Raw genomic sequence first — 19,717 nt, 5'->3', positions numbered from 1 at the left:
CCATCACACTTCATCCTATAGAGTTTTGAACCAGAGCATGGTGCATTATCATCCAGGGGCTCTGGAGGAAGTGGCAGGGAATCCAAAATGTCACCTTCGCTTCTTATCTGGGGCCACATATATTTCTGCATCTGCTGCTTCCCACACTCTTGCCCACAAGTGTTGCTTGTGGAAATAATTTGAGATTTACTGTCTGGCTGACCCTAGTTTCAATCTCTTTTCCACCATTTGCTAGTCATTCTACCTTAGGCAAAATATAGTATTCAAAGAAAACTTCGGACAAGTTAAATTTGACGGAGTTCAATTGAGCAAAGAAAAGAAATTCCCAAATTGGGCAGTCTCCAGAATCACTGCAGATTCAGAGAGACTCCAGGGGTGCCTCATGGTCAGAACAAATTTATAGACAGAAAAGGTAAAGGGACATACAGGAATCGAAATTGAGACATAGAAACAGTGAGATTGGTTACAGCTCGGTGTTGACCGTATTTGAACGCAGTTTGAACACTCAGCGGTCTATGAGTGGTTGAAGTATGGCTGCTGGGATTGGCCAACACTCAGCTGTTACTACAGATGCATACTATGCAGTTAGGTTTTCAGTTTTGTCTTCCTATTAAGCTAGGTTAGAGTTTGTCCACAAGGATTCAAATATAAAAGTACGGAGTCCTTCTCAGGCCATGTTTAGTTCGCTTTAACAATTCCCCCTTTTTGGTCAGCCCCTCAATTTAGAGAGACTGACCAAAACTTTAGCCATTGACACCACTCTCTGTCACCATCATAAAGACTTATTTGGTCTCAGTGTGGAACTCACAAGTCATCTTTAGTTTCACTATGGAGTCTCACACGTCTTCTTTGGTGTTAATAGGGAATTCACAAGTCAGCTTTGTATCAGCTAAATGATTCTTTATGTTCTTGCTGATCCAGTTGGAGCAAGACCATTCCACTGTCAATGTATAGCTGCATACAAAACATTTAAGACTTGAGGGTATACAGTGCGCCAAGGTGACTATTCTTATGACTGTCAAGAGGATACCATGAAAATGCTAAGGTGTACTCTTTAAGTTCTTAAGAAATGAACTGAACCAAATTAGCCAAGTTAAGGTTCAGACAATATAAGCAGTTCAGCAGCATTAGGGTCTAATTGGTCAGAGTCTTCATGTGGAGTATGATAGTGCTTAAGGATCATCGTGCGCTATAAAGTAGCTTGACTTAAAGAGGTAATCATTTTCATTGTTACACTGGTAATACAAATCATAACTTGGAAACCTACTAGAAGAAATACAAAGATTAGAAACCCGTGGAAAACCCAAGTTTGCCATTCATCACTTAGGATGCCTGCAAACCAACTGTTAGTAGCTCCTATAAACATATCATGTGTTCCTTTCTCTTGAGAGATTCCTTTAATGTACTTGGTGGCAGTGTCTAAGGAAACAGCAGTATCAGCCACCTTTTTAATTAAGCTTTCTGTAGTAACAGAATCAGGGGAGAGATAAGTACAAAATTCAGTTTTGTTAAACACCATATAACATAGGCCTCCAGCTTGAGCAAAAAGATCTAAGACTGTATGATCTAACATTAAGTGTTTTTGTTGAATATGTATGTTGTCATGTCCCTTTCTGAGAGTAGCTTCTACCCATCTGAAACCCTGGGAGGTCTGACTGGCTACAAAATCCAAGATTTTTCCCAATACACAAATTAGCTTTGAATTTCGTACAAACGGTACTTCACTACCACCAAGAGTGAACCCCTAGGAACCCCACTGGAATCTTTCCCCAGTAGAAACTAGCTTATCCTTGTCCATTTCGAGGCTAGTGCTAATTTCATTTTTTGATCATTTTGGCCTCCAATCATAAGAGCTATCATGAGAATTTTCAGGGGAAGCAATTGGAAAGGCAGGAGCAGGCCAGCAAGGAGGCAGAACAGAATATGCAGATTCTCCACAGACCCAATATAGACCCTCAGGTTGGAAAAGGGGGCCACCTAGTTGTATTTGAGCAGGGATCATTCAGGTTTGTTCAACCATAAATCTGTGTAGCTCCTGAATATCATCCAGTAGGAAATTTACTTTTCTGTGGCCCCTTTATAGTGTGTTGTAAGGGTGTATAACCAAATCTAGTAAAAAGAGACACTACTGGATTGAATCTGGTTACATTATACAAGCAATATTTCGTACTAACATAAGTAATTCCCAGATCTTGAGTGTGTGATGCCTGCAAGCCCAGTATACATTTTGCAGACATCACTTAGATTGGTTTTTTATATTTAGTGTAATCGACTTATCAATTGAAAGAGTATTGTTTTTAGTGAGTGTAGGAAAGCAAGTACTAGTGATGTTTAGAGTATCAAGAATAGCTTTCCATTCTTCCCTTGGAGTTTCAGGGTGACTCACTGGGAAATGTGGAGGGGGCACTGGCACCCATGGAATCGTTTCCTGATTTTTTGGAGTTAGCCCACAAACGCAATAATTACCCTAGAGCGTAAGCTCGAGCTGAAGCCATCCACTGACTATGGTCCCATGGATTTTTATGTAAGGAAAAGGAAAGGATTAGGGCAAAAAATGAGGAAAACAGAAAAACACATGAGGCTTTCATGGTGGCAGAGAAGTCTTGATCCGTGATCTTGAGAGAGCTACTGCAACTAGGATGCTGTCTGCTTCTGGGGAGAGATTTCCCTGGTCAACTTTTCCTTAAAGTCTCCAACACATGTACAGTTCCAGCAGTCTGAAGGGACCCTTTTGACCTGTGAGATGTGGACCCATGATTCAAAGCCCTGAAGCGTCACTGCACTCTGGGTAGTGAGAAGAACTTGGTATGGTCCCATCCAACGAGGTTCAAGAGTGATCTTCCTCTGATGTCATTTCCAGAAGGCCCAGTCTCCAGGTTCCAGACCATGGAGTTGATTGTCCTCAGTTGGTGGATGTCAAAACGCTTCCTTTACCTGGTGGAAGTATACTTTGGCATAATACATTAAAGCCTTGCAGTATTTAGTCATATCAGAGTTTAAGAGCAGGAGAAGCATGAGATGCTATTAGGGACATGGGCCTCCCAGTGACTATTTCATAAGGAGTCAATTTATATTTTCCAACAGGAGTGAATCTGATTGACATTAAAGACAAAAGGTAGTACCTTTGGCCAAGGCAACTCAATTGATTTAGTTAACTTGGCCAGTTTCAGTTTTCAGATGCCATTTCTCTTTCAACCTTTCCGAAAGACTGAGGGTTATAAGGACAATGGTAATGCCACTGTGTCAGTAACACCTTATTTAACTGCTTTATAACTTGCCCAGTAAAATGAGTTCCTCTATCACTGGAGATTTTTAGAGGGATCCCCCCATAAAGGAAAAACATTGTCTTGATAATTTCTTAGCTGTGGTCACAGCATCAGCTTAGGCCTTTATCCAGGCAGAAAACATGCAAACTATTACAAGAACATACTGATACCCCATTGAGGGTGGTAACTGAATGAAGTCTATCTGTAAATGTTCAAATGGTCCATCAGGTGGGAGAAGTATACTACCTCAAGTTTTTCCAGGATTATGAGTTTGACAAGTCAAACATTGATTATAAACCATTTTAGCAATTTTGGAACAGTCACCCCACCAGTACTTTTTCATAATTTGGATCATTTTGTCTGTTCCATGATGAGCTGTGGGGTGCAGAGCTTTCAGTAATGGAAGATTCAAGGAGGACCAGGTGGCCGTCCGGGCCCTCTGTGAGTCCTCCCTTCACGTTAAAGTTACATCCTTTTAGATTTGTTTTTCCAAATCAGATGCATTGCACTGTTCAGTAGGTCATCATAAGGAATTTGGCTTAATCTTATGGAGTTCATTCACATTGCATATCTCGATGGTTTCAGCACTAGCTGATTTAGCATAAAAATCTGCTAAAGCATTTCCCTGATATTTGGGTTCATTTCTACAAGTATGAGCTTCAATCTTAATAACAGCAATCTGCATTCATAACGGGATAGCAGAAAGGAGCTCATCTGTTTGGAGTCCATCATTGATGGGGATCCCACTAGAGGTGAGAAACCTTTGTAGTTTCCATATCATACCAAAATCACGTACTACTCCAAAAGCGTATCTACTTTCCATAAATTTTTACTGACTTGTCCTTAGCTATATGACATGTTCAGGTAAGGGCAGAAAGCTCTACAGGTTGGGCTGACTTGAATTAAGAGTTCCCTTCTCTATTAACTCATTTTTGGTAGCAATAGCATATCTTGCCTGATTTTTTTTTTTTTTTTCTGAGTTTTTGTCATAGGACCCATCAACAAAAAATAGTAATTTCAGGATGATCCAGTGGCGTATCTTGTATATCAACACGAGGGACCACTATTTCTGACACTACACTTACACAATTGTGGTCTTCACCATCATCAGGCAGAGATAGCAGAGTGTCTGGGTTAAGTAGATTACAGCCTTTTAGATGAAGATTAGAAGGAGATAGGAGAAGTAATTCATAAGATGTTAGTCTACTTGCTGAAAAATTCTGGGTTTGATTGGAATTTAATAGACTTTCCACAGCATCTGGGACTTGCAAATTAAGTTCATTTTGTGAAACCAGATCTGATGAAGCTTCTACCAGCTTGGTGGCTGTGGCTACTGCTTTTAAACAATTAGGATATGCCTTAGAGACTGGGCCTAATTGCAGGCTGTCGTATGCAGTGGTCCTATGTTTAGCACCGTGTTCATGAGTAAGGACTCCTAATGCCTGATGGTAACACTCATGAACAAAGTGAAAGGTGTAGTGTAATTTGGAAGTCCTAAATCTGGGGGGCTGTTGTAAGGCCAACTTCATTTGGCTAAAAGTCTGCTTATGACGATCTTCCCAAAATAAAGGCTCTGGTACAGCATTTTTAGTGAGCTCATACAGTGGTGAAGCTATTTAGGAAAGAATTTGGAACCCAGGATCTGCAATATCCTGCAAGCCTAAGAAATGCTTTTGTCTTTTGGTTGCAGGTTGAGGAAAACTTTAAAAAGTTTTTATCCTCCCAGGTGAGAGGGAAATCCCTTCAGCAGCCAAGTCATGTCCCAAATAGTGGACTTTTTTTGAAAATTGAAGTTTTGGCCAGGCGTGGTGGCTCACGTCTGTTATCCCAGCACTTTGGGAGGCTGAGGCGGGCAGATCACCTGAGGTCGGGAGTTCAAGGGCAGCCTGACCAACATGGAGAAACCTTGTCTCTACTAAAAATACAAACTTAGTTAGCCAGGTGTGGCGGCACATGCCTGTAATCCCAGCTACTTGGGAGGTGGAGGCAGGAGAATCGCTTGAACCCAGGAGGTGGAGGTTGAGGTGAGCCAAGATCGCACCATTGCACTCCAGTCTGGGCAACAGAGCGAAACTCCTCCTCAAAAAAAAAAAAAAAAAAAGGAAAAAAAGAAAACAAAGAAAGAAAGAAAAGAAAAGAAAATTGAAGTTTTTCCGTTGAAGCCTTGTGACCTTTATATCCAAGTTGCTGTAAAAGGTAAACGGAGTCAATTGCCGAGCACTGCTTAATAGGAGAGCATAACAATAAGTTATCTACATACTGAATGAGAGTATAATTTTGAGGAAACTATAGTGTCATTAGGTCCTGATGCAGTGCCTGGGGAAAATATGAAGGGGCTGCAGTAAACCCTTGTGGTATTACATTCCAGGGGTATTGCTGATTTTTTCCAAGTAAAGGCAAACAAATACTGACTTTCTTTAAGGAATGCTCAAGAAGGCTGAGCCAAGATCTAGTACTGTGGACAACTTGGAATTAGTGGGTACATTAGGTTATAAAGTATTAGGATTTGGGACTACAGAAAATATTGGTATTACAATTTTATTTATTGCCTATAAATCTGGTACAAATCTCCAGCCTCATCTATTTGGTTTTTTAACTGGTAGGATTGGAGTGTTACGGGGCTGGTACATGGAATTATGAGTCCTTGTTTAATTAAATCTTCTACAATTGGTGAGAGCCCTTGAATTGCTTCAGGTTTTAGTGGATATTGGGGTAATTAGGCAAAGGTTAAGAATGATCTATTTGTACTTTTATAGGTTCTACACTTTTAATTCTTCCTATATCAGTTGGGGAAGAGGCCCATAAACATGTAGGTGTTTTCAAAAGATCAGGGATATTACAGGCTTGAGTTTCAATCTTATCAATTTCTGCCTGTAAACAGCGTAACAATTCTGGTTCAGGAGAATCAGGAAACTCTTAAGATTATTTCTCTTTCTGAGGAAAATTGTATGTGCCCTTTTAGCTTTGAAAGTAAATCTTGCCCTAACAAGTTTACTGGAGCAGTATCACATAGTAAAAAAGTGTGGTTTTCTGAAATGGGGCCCAGAGTTACTTGGATGGGTTCAGATATGGGGGCCTCTTCAACTGGGTTTGAAACCCCTACCACAGAAATGACCTTTTTGCTCGTTTGGGATTTGTTGGCTTATTAAAGTGGGATTTATGGTAGCTAGAGTAGCCCTGGTATCCATGAGGACTGTACACGACTCCCTCTTTCTTTTAACCTCTGTTTCCTCATGTTCCTTTACAGGTATTACGGGGAGCAATCCACCAGAGTCCCTTGGAGCCTCCTTAAAGTTGATTATTGTCAGGAGGACTAAGGTTTCCTGGGCTCCCTCTAGTGGTAAAACAGTGTGGCCTGGAGGGAGGTTTATCGGCGGACAATCCCTTTTCCAGCCCCGGTTGTTTGCAATACGGGCAGACATCTTGGGGTAAATAACTTCTTGTTCCAGGACCTCTTGATTGTGATTTAAAATGAGGACAAGATGGTCCCTTTGGTCCCGGTCCCTGTAACTGTTCTAAATGAAGGGGCATAAGCTTGTTAGCCTTTTGAGTTTTTTCTTGCCCTAGAGTCCTCTCAAAATGTTCGGCTAGGCTGGGCACGATGGCTCATGCCTGTAATCGCAGCACTTTGGGAGGCCGAGGTGGGCAGATCACGAGGTCAGGAGCTCAGGACCATCCTGGCAAACACGGCGAAACCCGGACTGTACTACAAATACGAAAAAATCAGCCGGGCGAGGTGGCGGACGCCTGTAGTCCCAGCTACTCGGGAGGCTGAGGCAGGAGAATGGCGGGAACCCGGGAGGCGGAGCTTGCAGTGAGCTGAGATCCGGCCACTGCACTCCAGCCTGGGCGACAGAGCAAGACTCCGTCTCAAAAAAAAAAAAAAAATTCAGCTAAGGCCACCAATTCAGTCACATCTCTAACTTCCCATTGCAATTTATGGTTTTTAATTAAACTGCTACTGGAGTCCATTTATAAATAAAGCAGTTAATGCTGTTTCAGCCCCTGCAGGGAATACTCCTTGCTGTACTTTGAGTTCACAAAGCTTCACAAACAATAAGTGAGCTCTGTAACCTGAAACTGGTTCCTCCTCTTTTGTTTTGTTTGTTTGTTGGCTTACAAGATTGTATGATGGACCAATTTTTTGTGGAAAAATTTTAGGAACTGAATGAAAAGATTTTCAGCAGTTTTTCTAGGTACTTTTGGTCCTTCTCGTGAGGAGCTTTTGGAGGGGCCTCTAATATCATCCTCCTCAGGTTTGTCCGGTTCTGCTGCTGCCATCCATTTCCGACCTTCACCAGCCCCCAGTATCATGTGAATAAATTGGTAAATTCAGGAAGTCCTGGATCGTAAGCTGCTATTAGCATTCTAAATTCCTCAGTAAATTTTTGAGGCTTCTCCCTTGGACCAGGGAAGTCCTTCACAATGGGGCTAAGCTCAGTTTTAGACTATGGAGTGAAAGTAGTTACAGCAGGTGAGGCCTGACTGATCAGAAGGTCTCACTTTGTAAGGCGTCTCTCTAACTTCCTTTTTTTTTAAATCATCTTCAGGGTAAAAGTGTAATTTAACAAAAAGATTAGTGGACTCAGAATATGTGGGTAGAGACGGACAAAGAGAAGGAACAATTGAGGTTAGGTCAGTCAGAGTACAGTCCTCTTTCTTCATCTCCTTGGTCTATTGCTTAAGCTTTTCATTTGCTTTTTGCAAAGAATCTTTTAAGGAGGCAAGTTTTGATTCACTTAGTCTTTTAGAGGCCTTTGCATATCCATGAAAGAATACATCCCACTATATTTGTGGGGGCTTTGATCCCCCTTTTTCTGATATGCCTTGCAAACAAACAATTTTATCCAAATTAAAACTTCTCCATTGTGGCCATCTTAATTCTAAGTTTTCTTTGGTGAGGTTAACCCATTTTTTCTAAAAATGCACACATTCTGGGCCCATAATTTTTATACATAAAATTAGCTGGAGTCCCTGAAGATGGAGTCCCAGACTCCTTGGATTGAGACGATCCCATTATTAAATAAGGTACCTATCAGAGGTCTGAGGCCTCTAACTTAATCCAATCCAGTTACTTATCCAATCCAATTTGGTCTTGGATCCAGTCCAGGCTAAGTATTGCTCAAGTAAACTCAGAGAGCTCAAAACACAAGTTATTGGCACTCGGAATCCAAGAGAAAACTCACCTATGACCTCCAGTTACATTCAAGACACCAGTGAGTGCAGTGGGCTCAGCAGGTACCTCACGTGGTCACCTGGTGTTCCTGGGGGTTGCCGGAGTTTTTCTTCAAATCACACTTCTGACACTAGATCTGTTAAAAGAAAACTTCAGACAAGTTAACTTTGATGGAGTTTAATTGAGCAAAGAAAAGAAACACTTTGCAAATCAGGCAGCCTCCAGAATTGAATGCCGTTTGAACACAGCAGTCTATTAGTGCTTGAAGTATGGCCACTGGGATTGACCAACACTCGGCTATTATTGCAGATGTATACTACTCAGTTAGGTGTTCAGTTTTGTCTGCCTATTATGCTAGATTATGTTTCATCCACTAGGACTCAAATATAGAAGTATGGAGTCCCTCTCAGGCCATATTTAGTTTGCTTTAACAATACTTAAAGAAAAAATTGTAAAATAAGGGTACTTACCTTACTGGATGCTTCTGAGACTTAATATTTACATAGTTACACTGTAGTGAAAACAGCTAGCGTAATGTCTGGTATGTATAGGAACACAAGAGATACCGCTTTCCCCATACCATTCTTCTTTACAGCATTGCTTCTGTTTTCCTTGATTCCTTTTTTTTTTTTTTTTTGAAGATGGAGTCTCACTCTGTTGCCCAAGCTGGAGTGCAGTGGTGCGATCTCAGCTCACTGCAACCTCCGCCTCCTGGATTCAAGCAATTCTCCTGCCTCAGCCTCCTGAGTAGTTGAGATTACAGGCACACACCACCACACCCAGCTAATTTTTGTATTTTTAGTAGAGACGGAGTTTCACCATGCGCAGGTTGGTCTCAAACTCCTGACCTCAGGTGATCCGCCCACCTTGACCTCCCAAAGTGCTGGGATTACATGTGTGAGCCACCATGCCCAGCTTCCTTTTTCTTAAGAAGTTTCCAGTCCCATGTATTTAAAGGAATTAATATTTTTTAACTACTTAGAATCAAGACTGGCCCTGATTATTAGTAAGCAACTAATAGTAAGCAGGCAACTATATATGCAACTATGAGCATATGTTAAGATATGGTTGTTGGTAACCTTTCATTCTCTTCAGGAAGAAGAGGGTGGAGCTCTACAGTGAACGTGTACATTTAAATTCTATTCTCTTTGGGGCTTTTTTGCTACTTTCATTTTTCTGGGGATCCAGGTGCTTGAGTTGGGATTGATTAACTTCCTTAATTTCCACCCCTGTGCTGTCAGGATCAGGAGACATAGATGAAGGTGTTCTAAACTGCTAGAAATTTTGTTTTTGAAAGCAAAAGTTTGCATGCATTTTTTTTTTTTTCAACTTTTACTTACAGTGAATAGTAGTTAATAAAATAAGTCCCTGCCTTTTCTCTCTTTGGTTTCAATTCCTGAGACCAGGATCATAGCCCACATATTAGAGTGGAGTCCCACTGCTTTGGTTTGAATCCTGCCTTTATTTCTTATGTCAGTGTGACTTTGGGCAAGTTATTTAAGTCTTTGCACCACATTTTCCTCATAAAATGCAGATAATACTAGTACTTTCTACATAGGATTATTAGCAGGATTAAATGAGATAGCGCATGCTGTAACCATGTCTGGCACATAGTCAATGATTAGTGAATGTGAACTATTGTGTGACATTGTGGTTAGTCAGGTATGGGAGTGTGTGTGTTTCCTTTAGTATATTGCTCTTTTCATGTGGTTTCCTTTGTACTGTTACCCTATCTGATCTTTCTTCCATATTCATTTTTCTTTCAGTGAGGTCTGCCAGTCTTTAGTGAAACACAGCTCTGGAATAAAAGGAAGTTTACCACTACAAAAACTGCATCTGGTTTCACGAAGTATTTATCATTCACATCATCCTACATTAAAGCTCCAACGACCTCAATTAAGGACATCATTTCAGCAGTTCTCTTCTCTGACAAACCTTCCTTTACGTAAACTGAAATTCTCTCCAATTAAATATGGCTACCAGCCTCGCAGGAATTTTTGGCCAGCAAGATTAGCTACGAGACTCTTAAAACTTCGCTATCTCATACTAGGATCTGCTGTTGGAGGTGGCTACACAGCCAAAAAGGTGAACTTAACATTCCTACTGGTTTTCCAATTATTGTATCATGATTAAGTTTCTATAGCATAAATCATTTTTCTTTTGTATAGTGGAATACAATTGGGTGTTTAAACATTTATTTTGTGTCTCTGCCATGGACTAGATTGTTTTAATGATGCTAATAGGAAGATACCTTTAGAATCTTACCTATAATTATAGGAAATTAAAATGGCCTAGTGGAAGGAGCACAGGGCTGGGAGTAGGAACACCTAGGTTTGATTGTGAGCTTTGACGTTTAGTAGCACAGATGTGAAAGTCAGGTGACATTCTCACATAAGCCCTTCTTGGCAGCTCTGGGACCAGAAGCAAGGCATCCTGTCTCCCAGTCTGTCTTCCTTCTACCCCACAGCACTGTTTAGAGCAAAATTATGAAACCTGTTTGAAATAAAAGTATATTCTGAATTTTTACATTTCCCATAGTTAACAGAGGAGTGTTTACATGTTTTATGTGCTTGTTTGCTGAGGCCACTTAAATTTGTTTCTTAAAAGTTTTGAACATAATACATTGTTCTTAGTAGATTAATGTGTTTTTATTAAATAGTTTTTCTTTACGTGTTTATTTGGCATGCAGAGCATCTGATTGACACACTTTTCTTATCTTTTAGACTTTTGATCAGTGGAAAGACATGATACCGGACCTTAGTGAATATAAATGGATTGTGCCTGACATTGTGTGGGAAATTGATGAGTATATCGATTTTGGTTTGTATCATGAACATTAAAATACTTTTTTTGGTCATCTCTTGAGGAAAGAGAAGTAGTTGTATTGAGATAGTTTCTTAGCTTATGAACCTAATATATCACAGTTTTATTTTAATGATATATGTAATATAATATCAATGAAAAAATCTGGACAAAAGAAATACCCAATAGTCCATCACTTTACCACAGCTGCCACTAGCCATTTGGAGCATTTTCTTTTAATTATACTTATTATATGTGGTTAGTATCTTTTTAACTTATGGATTGATTGAGACAGGGTCTCACTCTGTCACTCAGGCTGAAGTGCGGTCTTGCAGTCATAACTCACTGCAGCCCTGAACTGGGCTCAAGCCCTCCTTCCGACTCCGCCTCCCTAGTAGCCGGGACTACATGCGTGTGCCACCATGCCTGACTCATTTTTCAATTTCTTGTAGAGATGGGGTCTCGCTGTGTTGCCCAGGCTAGTCTCAAATTCCTTAGCTCAAGGCTCTCACCTAGCCTCCCAAAGCGCTGAGATTACAAGCCTGAGTCACTATGCCTGGCTTGAATTTTTTTCTTTTAATTTTTTTCTTTTCATGAACACTACCACAGAATAAAATTTTAGTTCCCTTTTTAAAAATTATGTAATCATGGTGAATATACACTTTGGTATTTTGTCCTTTGCTATTTAACATATTTTGTCAGCATTTCCATGCTGGCCAAGTAGCCTTTCTGTTAATAATATCATTTTCTGCGTTATGTAATGTTGCCCAGAGCATATTTATTGTGACCCACCTAACTAGCTCCTTTTGAATAGATACCTTGGTTATCTCTACTTTTTGTAGCCAAGTTATTTAAAAGTCTGTTAGTATCCAGAGTAATTTCTTTTCTTAGTTGGCCACTGCTCTCCCTTTTTCAATAGGTGGATGAGAAAAAACTATATTGGATAGCTACGATTGCCAGTAATTCATGGTGATCTTTAAGAAATATATTGTCGTCAAATTTTTTTTTTAATTTTGTCAGATTTCTTAGTTTAGGTGTATGTGGAGGTAGAATTTTTACTTGCACTTATTCACAGAATTTATAAAGATAAAACTGTTCTATGTTGACGAATGTATTTGCGAAAAAAGCACACTTTCAAATTGTTCTTCTGGGATTAATGAGGAGAGCTTTCAACTTGATGTATTTGCCAGTACCACAGCATAGTGACTGAGAGCCTATATTCTGGAGCTAGACTGCCTGGGCTGGAACCCAGGCTCCTCCACTTTCTTGCTGTGTACCTTAGTTTCTCATCTGCAAATGGGGTTGATAATAGTAGCTGTTTTGTAGGGTTGTCAGGAGGATTAAACAAGTTAATACTTTAGCCCTTTATAAGAATAGTATCTGACATATTTTCTTAGTTTCACACTCTGTATGTTTTGATCTTTTCCAGAGAAAATTAGAAAAGCCCTTCCTAATTCAGAAGACCTTGTAAAGTTAGCACCAGACTTTGACAAGATTGTTGAAAGCCTCAACTTATTGAAGGACTTTTTTACCTCAGGTAAGGAAGGAGCTGTTTGATCCAATTTAAAATTTTAAGAACCATGGAGGAAAAATACATGGATTATTTGTTTATTCCCATTTTTTTTTTAAACTAAAATATTTAGTACCAATGAAAAACAGGACTTTTTTAAAAAAGATAAACACAAAATTTTGTTATGCGATGGTTTTAATTTTTGTTTAGCCCAGTAAAATGGCAATTCATAAGCACTTAAACATACTTGGCTTTTAGTGAGGGGGAAAAAATATCACTTGTTCTTGACAAGTAGATGAGACTTCCTATGTATTTGCTTTTCATAAGTGGTTGGACCAATTTGGTGGTTTTTAAATAAATTTAACTATGATAGACCATAATGAGTAGCATTTATTAAGTTTAATCCTGGCATATTTGCCCAATTATTGCCCTATTGTAATATGAAATCTGAGATCTCAGACATCTTTGTTTGCTCATTTCTGTTAAATTTTACATTTGTATTTCCCCTTTTGCTGGTTTTTCACAGGTCACAAATTGGTTAGTGAAGTCATAGGAGCTTCTGACCTACTTCTCTTGTTAGGTGTGTAAACAGACATTTTTGCTGACCTTAACATGCCTTTTAAATGCTTCTAATAAACTAGTTGCAAATAAAATTGCAGACCAAATTTATAATACTGCTTATGCTGAATTTTAAAACCCCAGAACTATATTAGGCAAACTCTTTATCCTTTAGGTGGAAATAATAAAATAATTATTTTGTGATAAAACTAAAATTCTTAAATATGTATGTGTATGATAAGATTAAAGCTGTTAAAAGAAAATTTACTTAGCAAAAATATTTTCTTGAAATAGATCTAATTGTTTTTGATAACTGAAATGAAAAGTAATTTTAGTTTGTCTCATCTGCCCTGTCATGGTTGACATTTAAATTTGTTTTCCGGCCGGGCACGGTGGCTCATGCCTGTAATCCCAGCATTTTGGGAGGCCAGGGCAGGCGGATCATGACCTCAGGAGATTGACACCATCCTGGCCAATACGGTGGAACCTCATCTCTACTAAAAATACAAAAAATTAGCCGAGCGTGGTGGCACGCACCTGTAGTCCTAGCTACTCAGGAGGCTGAGGCAGGAGAATCGCTTGAACCTGGGAGGTGGAGATTGCAGTGAGCAGAGATTGCGCCACTGCACTCCAGCCTGGGGGACAGAGGGAGACTCTGCCTCAAAAAAAAAAAAAAAAAAAAAAAATTGTTTTCCTACTATACATGGTCTGTATTGCCAGTGGTATGTGGCTGAACTGTAAGTACTCTCGTGTAAAATAATCCTTACTAAAGATTGTCTTATTTTTTATTGTAATTTTCAGTTATATATTTTTAATTGTTAGGTTAAACATATGCTGTGATTGCTATAGTTAGTATTTTTTTATTTTCTGCACAGGTTGTCAGTCATGTTCCTTAAAATAAGAATAAAGGCGATTTGATTCTTTGAACCTGAATTGCTGTAAAAATCCATTCACCTTTTCATTGACTCAATGTAATGTGAAATTCAGCTTAGGCTGTTGACATCACTGGAGAATGTAAAGGGTTGCGCATTTATCTTTAAGGTTCACCAGGAGAAACGGCATTTAGAGCAACAGATCATGGATCTGAAAGTGACAAGCATTTTAGAAAGGTAAGTGTAAAAGAGAATTGTTCACGTAGGTAGTCTTGAAAGATTTTTTAAAGTTTTTACTTCTTTGGAAGATTTTAAAATGATAACATCTGAGGAGCAAATTCAAAAGCATCCAAATAGAGGTATTGTTACTAATCTTAGTGCAAAGTACAAGGTATTACGTGGCAGTTCTGGAAATATAATTGAGAAGCCCATTTCCTTCACGTATGTTCTGTGAAACATTAGTTTCAAGGGTTGTCCCCAAGAAAGAGTTTTGTTGTTAAGTGTGTGGGGGGAGAAAGTCTGGTTTAGACAAAGCAAGCAGGCTTCTTTTCTTTCCCTAGGACTTCTCAGACTGTAATACATTCATGCGCATTGTGAATTTCCGAGGAGTCAAAGCATACAGTGTTTTCCCGAATTACTTACCAACAGAACCCTTTTGCTCATGGAACATCTTATAGGGACTAGATTTCACTTTGGGGAAACTATAAAAGGAATAGGAAGTGGGTTATTAGGAAATAAATCAATTCCCCAATATTGATAGTTAACAAAGTTATGTATGGGGTTATTTACGGTGTGTTATTTTCAATACATATTCATTAACAAAATCCATATGAAAGTTATAGGAGAATTGCTGAGGCAGAATAACATACTTCGCTCTGCATTTATAATGCTCATGTATTTACCTGATGTTTTCTGAGTCTTCACTTTTTTCATTCTTTTGGAATTGGTAAAATAACTGATTCCTTGAAAGTTTTTTTCTACATAATACCTAGATAAATAGATTTATAGAAAAAATATTGTATGAATGTTTTAACATTAAATATGGAACGTGTAATTTTTATATTGGAGGTTATTGTAGTTTTAATACATCGAGGAAATAATTTTATGTTTATTTTGGAAGCAGGAGGAAGAAATAATTTCTATAAATAGATTTTCATCTCTTTCCTTGTTCTTCAACTTTGAACTTTTTACATTATATTCCAAATTTTAATTATATTTCAAAAGATGTTTTTCTTTTGCCTTTTAATTTTATCTTTTGGAGAAAAATGTCTGTCAAAATGTATGTACGTGTATTTGTCTTTTGATTTGATCTTTTTTGACACTCTTTTGCATTGACATTATTTTAACCAAAGGACACTCTTTGATTGTTCTTGCTACTGGGGAAAAAAAAAATAAGTAGAAATTAGCTTAATATTTGTGGCTTATTTTGAGTGAAGGCCTTAGCCCTTAAGGCAATTAAATTTAATGTGGAGAGAAGATCTAATCTAATGGGGAGAAGGAGCCTTTGTTACAGGTATGGTAGTATGGTTCTTTGAGTGACAAGATTTCTGTTTGCCAAATTGGTAATGGCGAGGTCTGTATGTCAGTTTTCTCTCTGATATGGCCTAGGATCACTTTGGTGAATGAAAAACCTGTTTAAGGGCCTGACTGAGATAATTCTCTTAAAACCCTACTAAGATTGTAAATGAATAATCAGTAATTGAACAGAAGCTCTGCAATAGAAAAGAAGCCAGATAATTATTTTTGGAAGTTTAATTATATTTACAGATTTTATTTTATACAATAGACATGGAATTAAATTTATTACATTATGTTCTAATTTACTCTTTGCTTGTTTTAATTTGCTTGTTTGACAATAAATGTCCTTGTAAACTATTTCCTTTTGACTTTTTCTGAATTTGTGGTGCTTATTTTGCCCATTAAAGACTTATCAATTATTTTTTTTTCAACTATTTGTTATACCTACTGAATCTAGAGTTGTAATTAAGCTACTTTCATTACTGGTTAAGTCAAATTATAGCAAATGCTACTATAAAAATTTACTATCCAAAAATGTATCTCAAGCCCTAACTGATGGTTTCAAATTCTATTGTTAATAATATGCAGCATCGTGTTTGCAAAGTTTGGCTGTTACTTGTGATGCTTGAGAATGATGAGTCACTCAGCTAAGATGCAGATAAACTGACTGATTTTGAGACTTGTGTGCAAATTAATGGTTGAATGTAAGCATGCAAAGAGAGACCTTAGCTTAGCAGTACCCTTTTTGAAATCACTCTGACATCAAGTTTGAAAATGTGGGCAATAATCAGAGGTGGTAGGGTGGCCAGGCTTTAGCTGAATACTTTTTTAACTGGTTCAGTCTGAGGTCTGAAAGCCCCAGATTTAAAATACTATTTAGAGTTTGAAGCAGTCAAGTATTAGTTTAATGGTTGTCAGGTTTGTAACAAAGTTTCTGGCTAGACTTCTAGAAATGTAAAAGTATATGTGAATCGGCTTTTTAAGAAAGTAATAATAATTGAAAAACATTTCTACAACTAGAACTAAAGAAAAGAATTGTCCTTTCTAGTAGGAAAACACATCTGGAGAAGTGCTGGCAAAGAGCAGAACAGTTAGGACCATTCAAAGTCAACTGAAGTGAAAGTGACGGGGAGCTGAGGGGAGCACAAATAGTTTGACTTCAGTCAGACGAAGTAAACAACATGATGAACCGATAACCTGTGATTCCCAGCCTGGGGTTACTACTGGAGTTTTAGGTGTCCTGGAAAGTTGTAATACCAGTCTTCAAAAAGTCTACAGAAAGCATAGATTTCCACATAATGCTGCTGCACAGGCTAATGAATTATCAAGTTTCTTTGGTTTGGCCTGGATTTATATCCATTCAGTTTGTGGACACTAATGAATTATATATGTCATGTTAATCAGAAGTTCTGATGTGATTTGATTAATGAAACATTTAAACAAATAGTAAAACCATTTTTAACCTCGCCCTACTATCTTGAGGTATGACTGACATACGTTAAAACCACCTCTTAATAAATGCTTCTTGTTAATCAAAAATTTGAAAACGTATGTCCGCTGGAGGAAAAGAGACATAGCCCTTGATGTGCACTGAATATTATTGAGACTTGGAGACCTTCAGAACTACCTGAAGACAAATTGAAGTGCTGCCTATTTTAGAGAATTGGTGGACTAATTAAATTTGGGAGTCAGCAGATTTCTGTATATCAGTCATCATATATACAGGTGACAAGACCACTTAGTTCATTCCCTTTTTTAGATTCTGTAAGATTATTGTGTTCCAGTGAAATTGATTTGCAAAATGTGACATTTTATTTTCTGTGCTTTTGTTCTATGTTTCTGATTGGTTATAAGCATCTCACAGAAGTAAGGAATACGGCCATTCGGAAGGCAACAAGCACATTTATAATTTGTAGAAAATATTTGAAAGACTTTTTCATGGCCCAAATCATGAAAAGTAGTAGTATTGTTTTAAGTATAATTATTAAATGATAATACATTAATGTTCTTTCTTGCAACATATTACTCTCATTTTTTTTTTTTTTTTTTTTTTTTTTTGAGACAGAGTCTCGCTCTGTTGCCCAGGTTGGAGTACAGTGGTGCGATCTTGGCTCACTGCAACCTCCGCCTCCCAGGTTCAAGTGATTCTCCTGCCTCAGCCTGCCGAGTAGCTGGGATCACAGGCTCCCGCCACCACACCTGGCTAATTTTTATATTTTTAGTAGAGACAGGGTTTCACCAGGTTGGCCAGGATGGTCTTGATCTCTTGACCTCATGATCCGCCCGCCTCGGCCTCCCAAAGTGTTGGGAGTACAGGCGTGAGCCACCCGGCCCTCCGATTCTTAATTTTATGGTTTATGTTGTACCTCCCCAGATGAAGTGTCTCTTTTCTTTTTTCCTGCATGTTTAGTTTTCACTCATCCTTGTAGCACAGCTCAATTGTCACTTTATGAATCCTTCCATAACCTTCATAGCTCCATTAATTATACTCTTCTCAGTGTTTAAAACACTTGCCATATGAAACACTATTTACTTTTGCTTACATTCTTACCATTTAGTCGGCCATTTCTGTTACTAAATCTTTTTCTCAGAGCACCTGGGATAGTGTTGCATCTTAGTAAAACCAGTTGATTGGTTTAACTCGGTAGAGGCTGATTAAAGTAAATAAATCTGGCTGATGCCAACAAAATTTTGGTCCCCTCAATTTTTTGCTCTGATTACCTGCAGATTCTCCCTGGCCTTCATATTTGGCAACCATTGAGGAGAACAAGGCTGTAAAAGTAGTTCATGTACTTGATATTCTGAATTGTAATTAAGCAGTGTGGCTTAAATAGGATTTGCTTTTCTGGGATTTCCTATGCAACAAATAATGTAGTAACTGGAAATCCAAGTTCAAGGCACTGGCAGATTTGATGTCTTCTGAGGACCCTCGGCTTCATAGATGATGCCTTCTCCCTATATCCTCACATAGCAAAAGGGGCTAGGCAGCTCTGGCGTTTTTTTGTAAGGCCAGTAACTCCAGAAACCTCATGACCTCATCACCTCCCAAATGCCCCACCTCTCAATACTATCACATTTGTGAGGTTAGGTTTCAACATATGAAATTGTGGGGGACAAAAATTCAGACCATAGTATAGTATTTCAAGATTACTTAAAATCTTCTCTACCAAACTCATTAACTTTTAGGTTAGCACAGTATTTTCATTTGATATTTGGTTTCTAGAGTTATTACTGATTTTCTTGATCTGATGTTATAACTAAAAAAAAAAAAAACAGAACATTGTACGTGAAATGAGACTGAGATGTGAAATGAGACTGAGATAAGGAAGCTGACTCAGAGATGGAGATTAAAAAAAGAGAGATGAGAGATTGAGATCTGCAGTGTCAAACTGACAACAGCCAGGAGTCAGGAGACATTAAGAGACTACATCATCTTTGATTGTTAATGATTATTTATTGTTATTTGTAAATACTACTGTATTTTATATATGATATATATTATTTTTAAAAGTATTTTTGTGCCATTTCTTGAAAGAAAAATTGCTAAGCTTGGGAAAACATGTATTGAAAAATGTGGTTTCTACATCTGAGGAGTGTATCTTGCACAGTAGGTGCACAGATTTCTTCCTCTTCCTGTTCCACGTGGCCTTAGCTTAGAGGCTGTGTGGCCATCACTTGGTATTTAGGGTAAGACTGGTGCACAAAATCAAAGACGGGTAACCTTGGTATAATTGTAGTATCATGTAAATAGCTTTTCTATGTCTAATTCTTGTTTTCTTCCTACTTTTTCAGAAGGTCAATTTCAGTTAATTTCAAGTATCTTTACATAATAGTGCTTCAGTAACAGGCGTGGAAGGAAAGTGACATGTCCCTAGAGCATTTTCTTGAAATCTAATAGATGATTGGAGTATTTACCATGCAGTTGTGTATATACATAAGCAGTGAATTTGAGAGGAATTTTTAAGCTATACATAAAAAAGCACTGTGTGCCTGATAGACATGAGTAGGAAATGTG

The 19,717-nt window shown here is 38.3% G+C and overlaps 1 protein-coding gene across 6 annotated transcripts in view; it reads left to right on the top strand.

Annotated features, from left to right (window-relative positions):
• Positions 1-19,717, top strand: part of OPA1 (OPA1 mitochondrial dynamin like GTPase) — a 96,932-nt gene that overhangs the window by 6,334 nt on the left and 70,881 nt on the right. The window contains exons 1-6 of one of the 6 annotated variants that reach the window (XM_050779101.1): positions 6,516-6,694; positions 10,209-10,527; positions 11,166-11,262; positions 12,674-12,781; positions 13,281-13,334; positions 14,354-14,421. In XM_050779101.1, coding sequence (XP_050635058.1) covers positions 11,187-11,262; positions 12,674-12,781; positions 13,281-13,334; positions 14,354-14,421 — 306 coding nt within the window. In that variant the 5' untranslated portion in view covers positions 6,516-6,694; positions 10,209-10,527; positions 11,166-11,186. Of the gene's footprint in view, positions 1-6,515; positions 6,695-10,208; positions 10,528-11,165; positions 11,263-12,673; positions 12,782-13,280; positions 13,335-14,353; positions 14,422-19,717 lie in introns of those variants that run through there. The other 5 variants (XM_050779104.1, XM_050779106.1, XM_050779103.1 and 2 more) reach the window with 5 other exon arrangements.

Source organism: Macaca thibetana, chromosome 2, assembly GCF_024542745.1.
Source record: "Macaca thibetana thibetana isolate TM-01 chromosome 2, ASM2454274v1, whole genome shotgun sequence".
Taxonomy (NCBI): domain Eukaryota; kingdom Metazoa; phylum Chordata; class Mammalia; order Primates; family Cercopithecidae; genus Macaca; species Macaca thibetana.
This window is presented reverse-complemented; position numbering and strand designations above follow the sequence as displayed.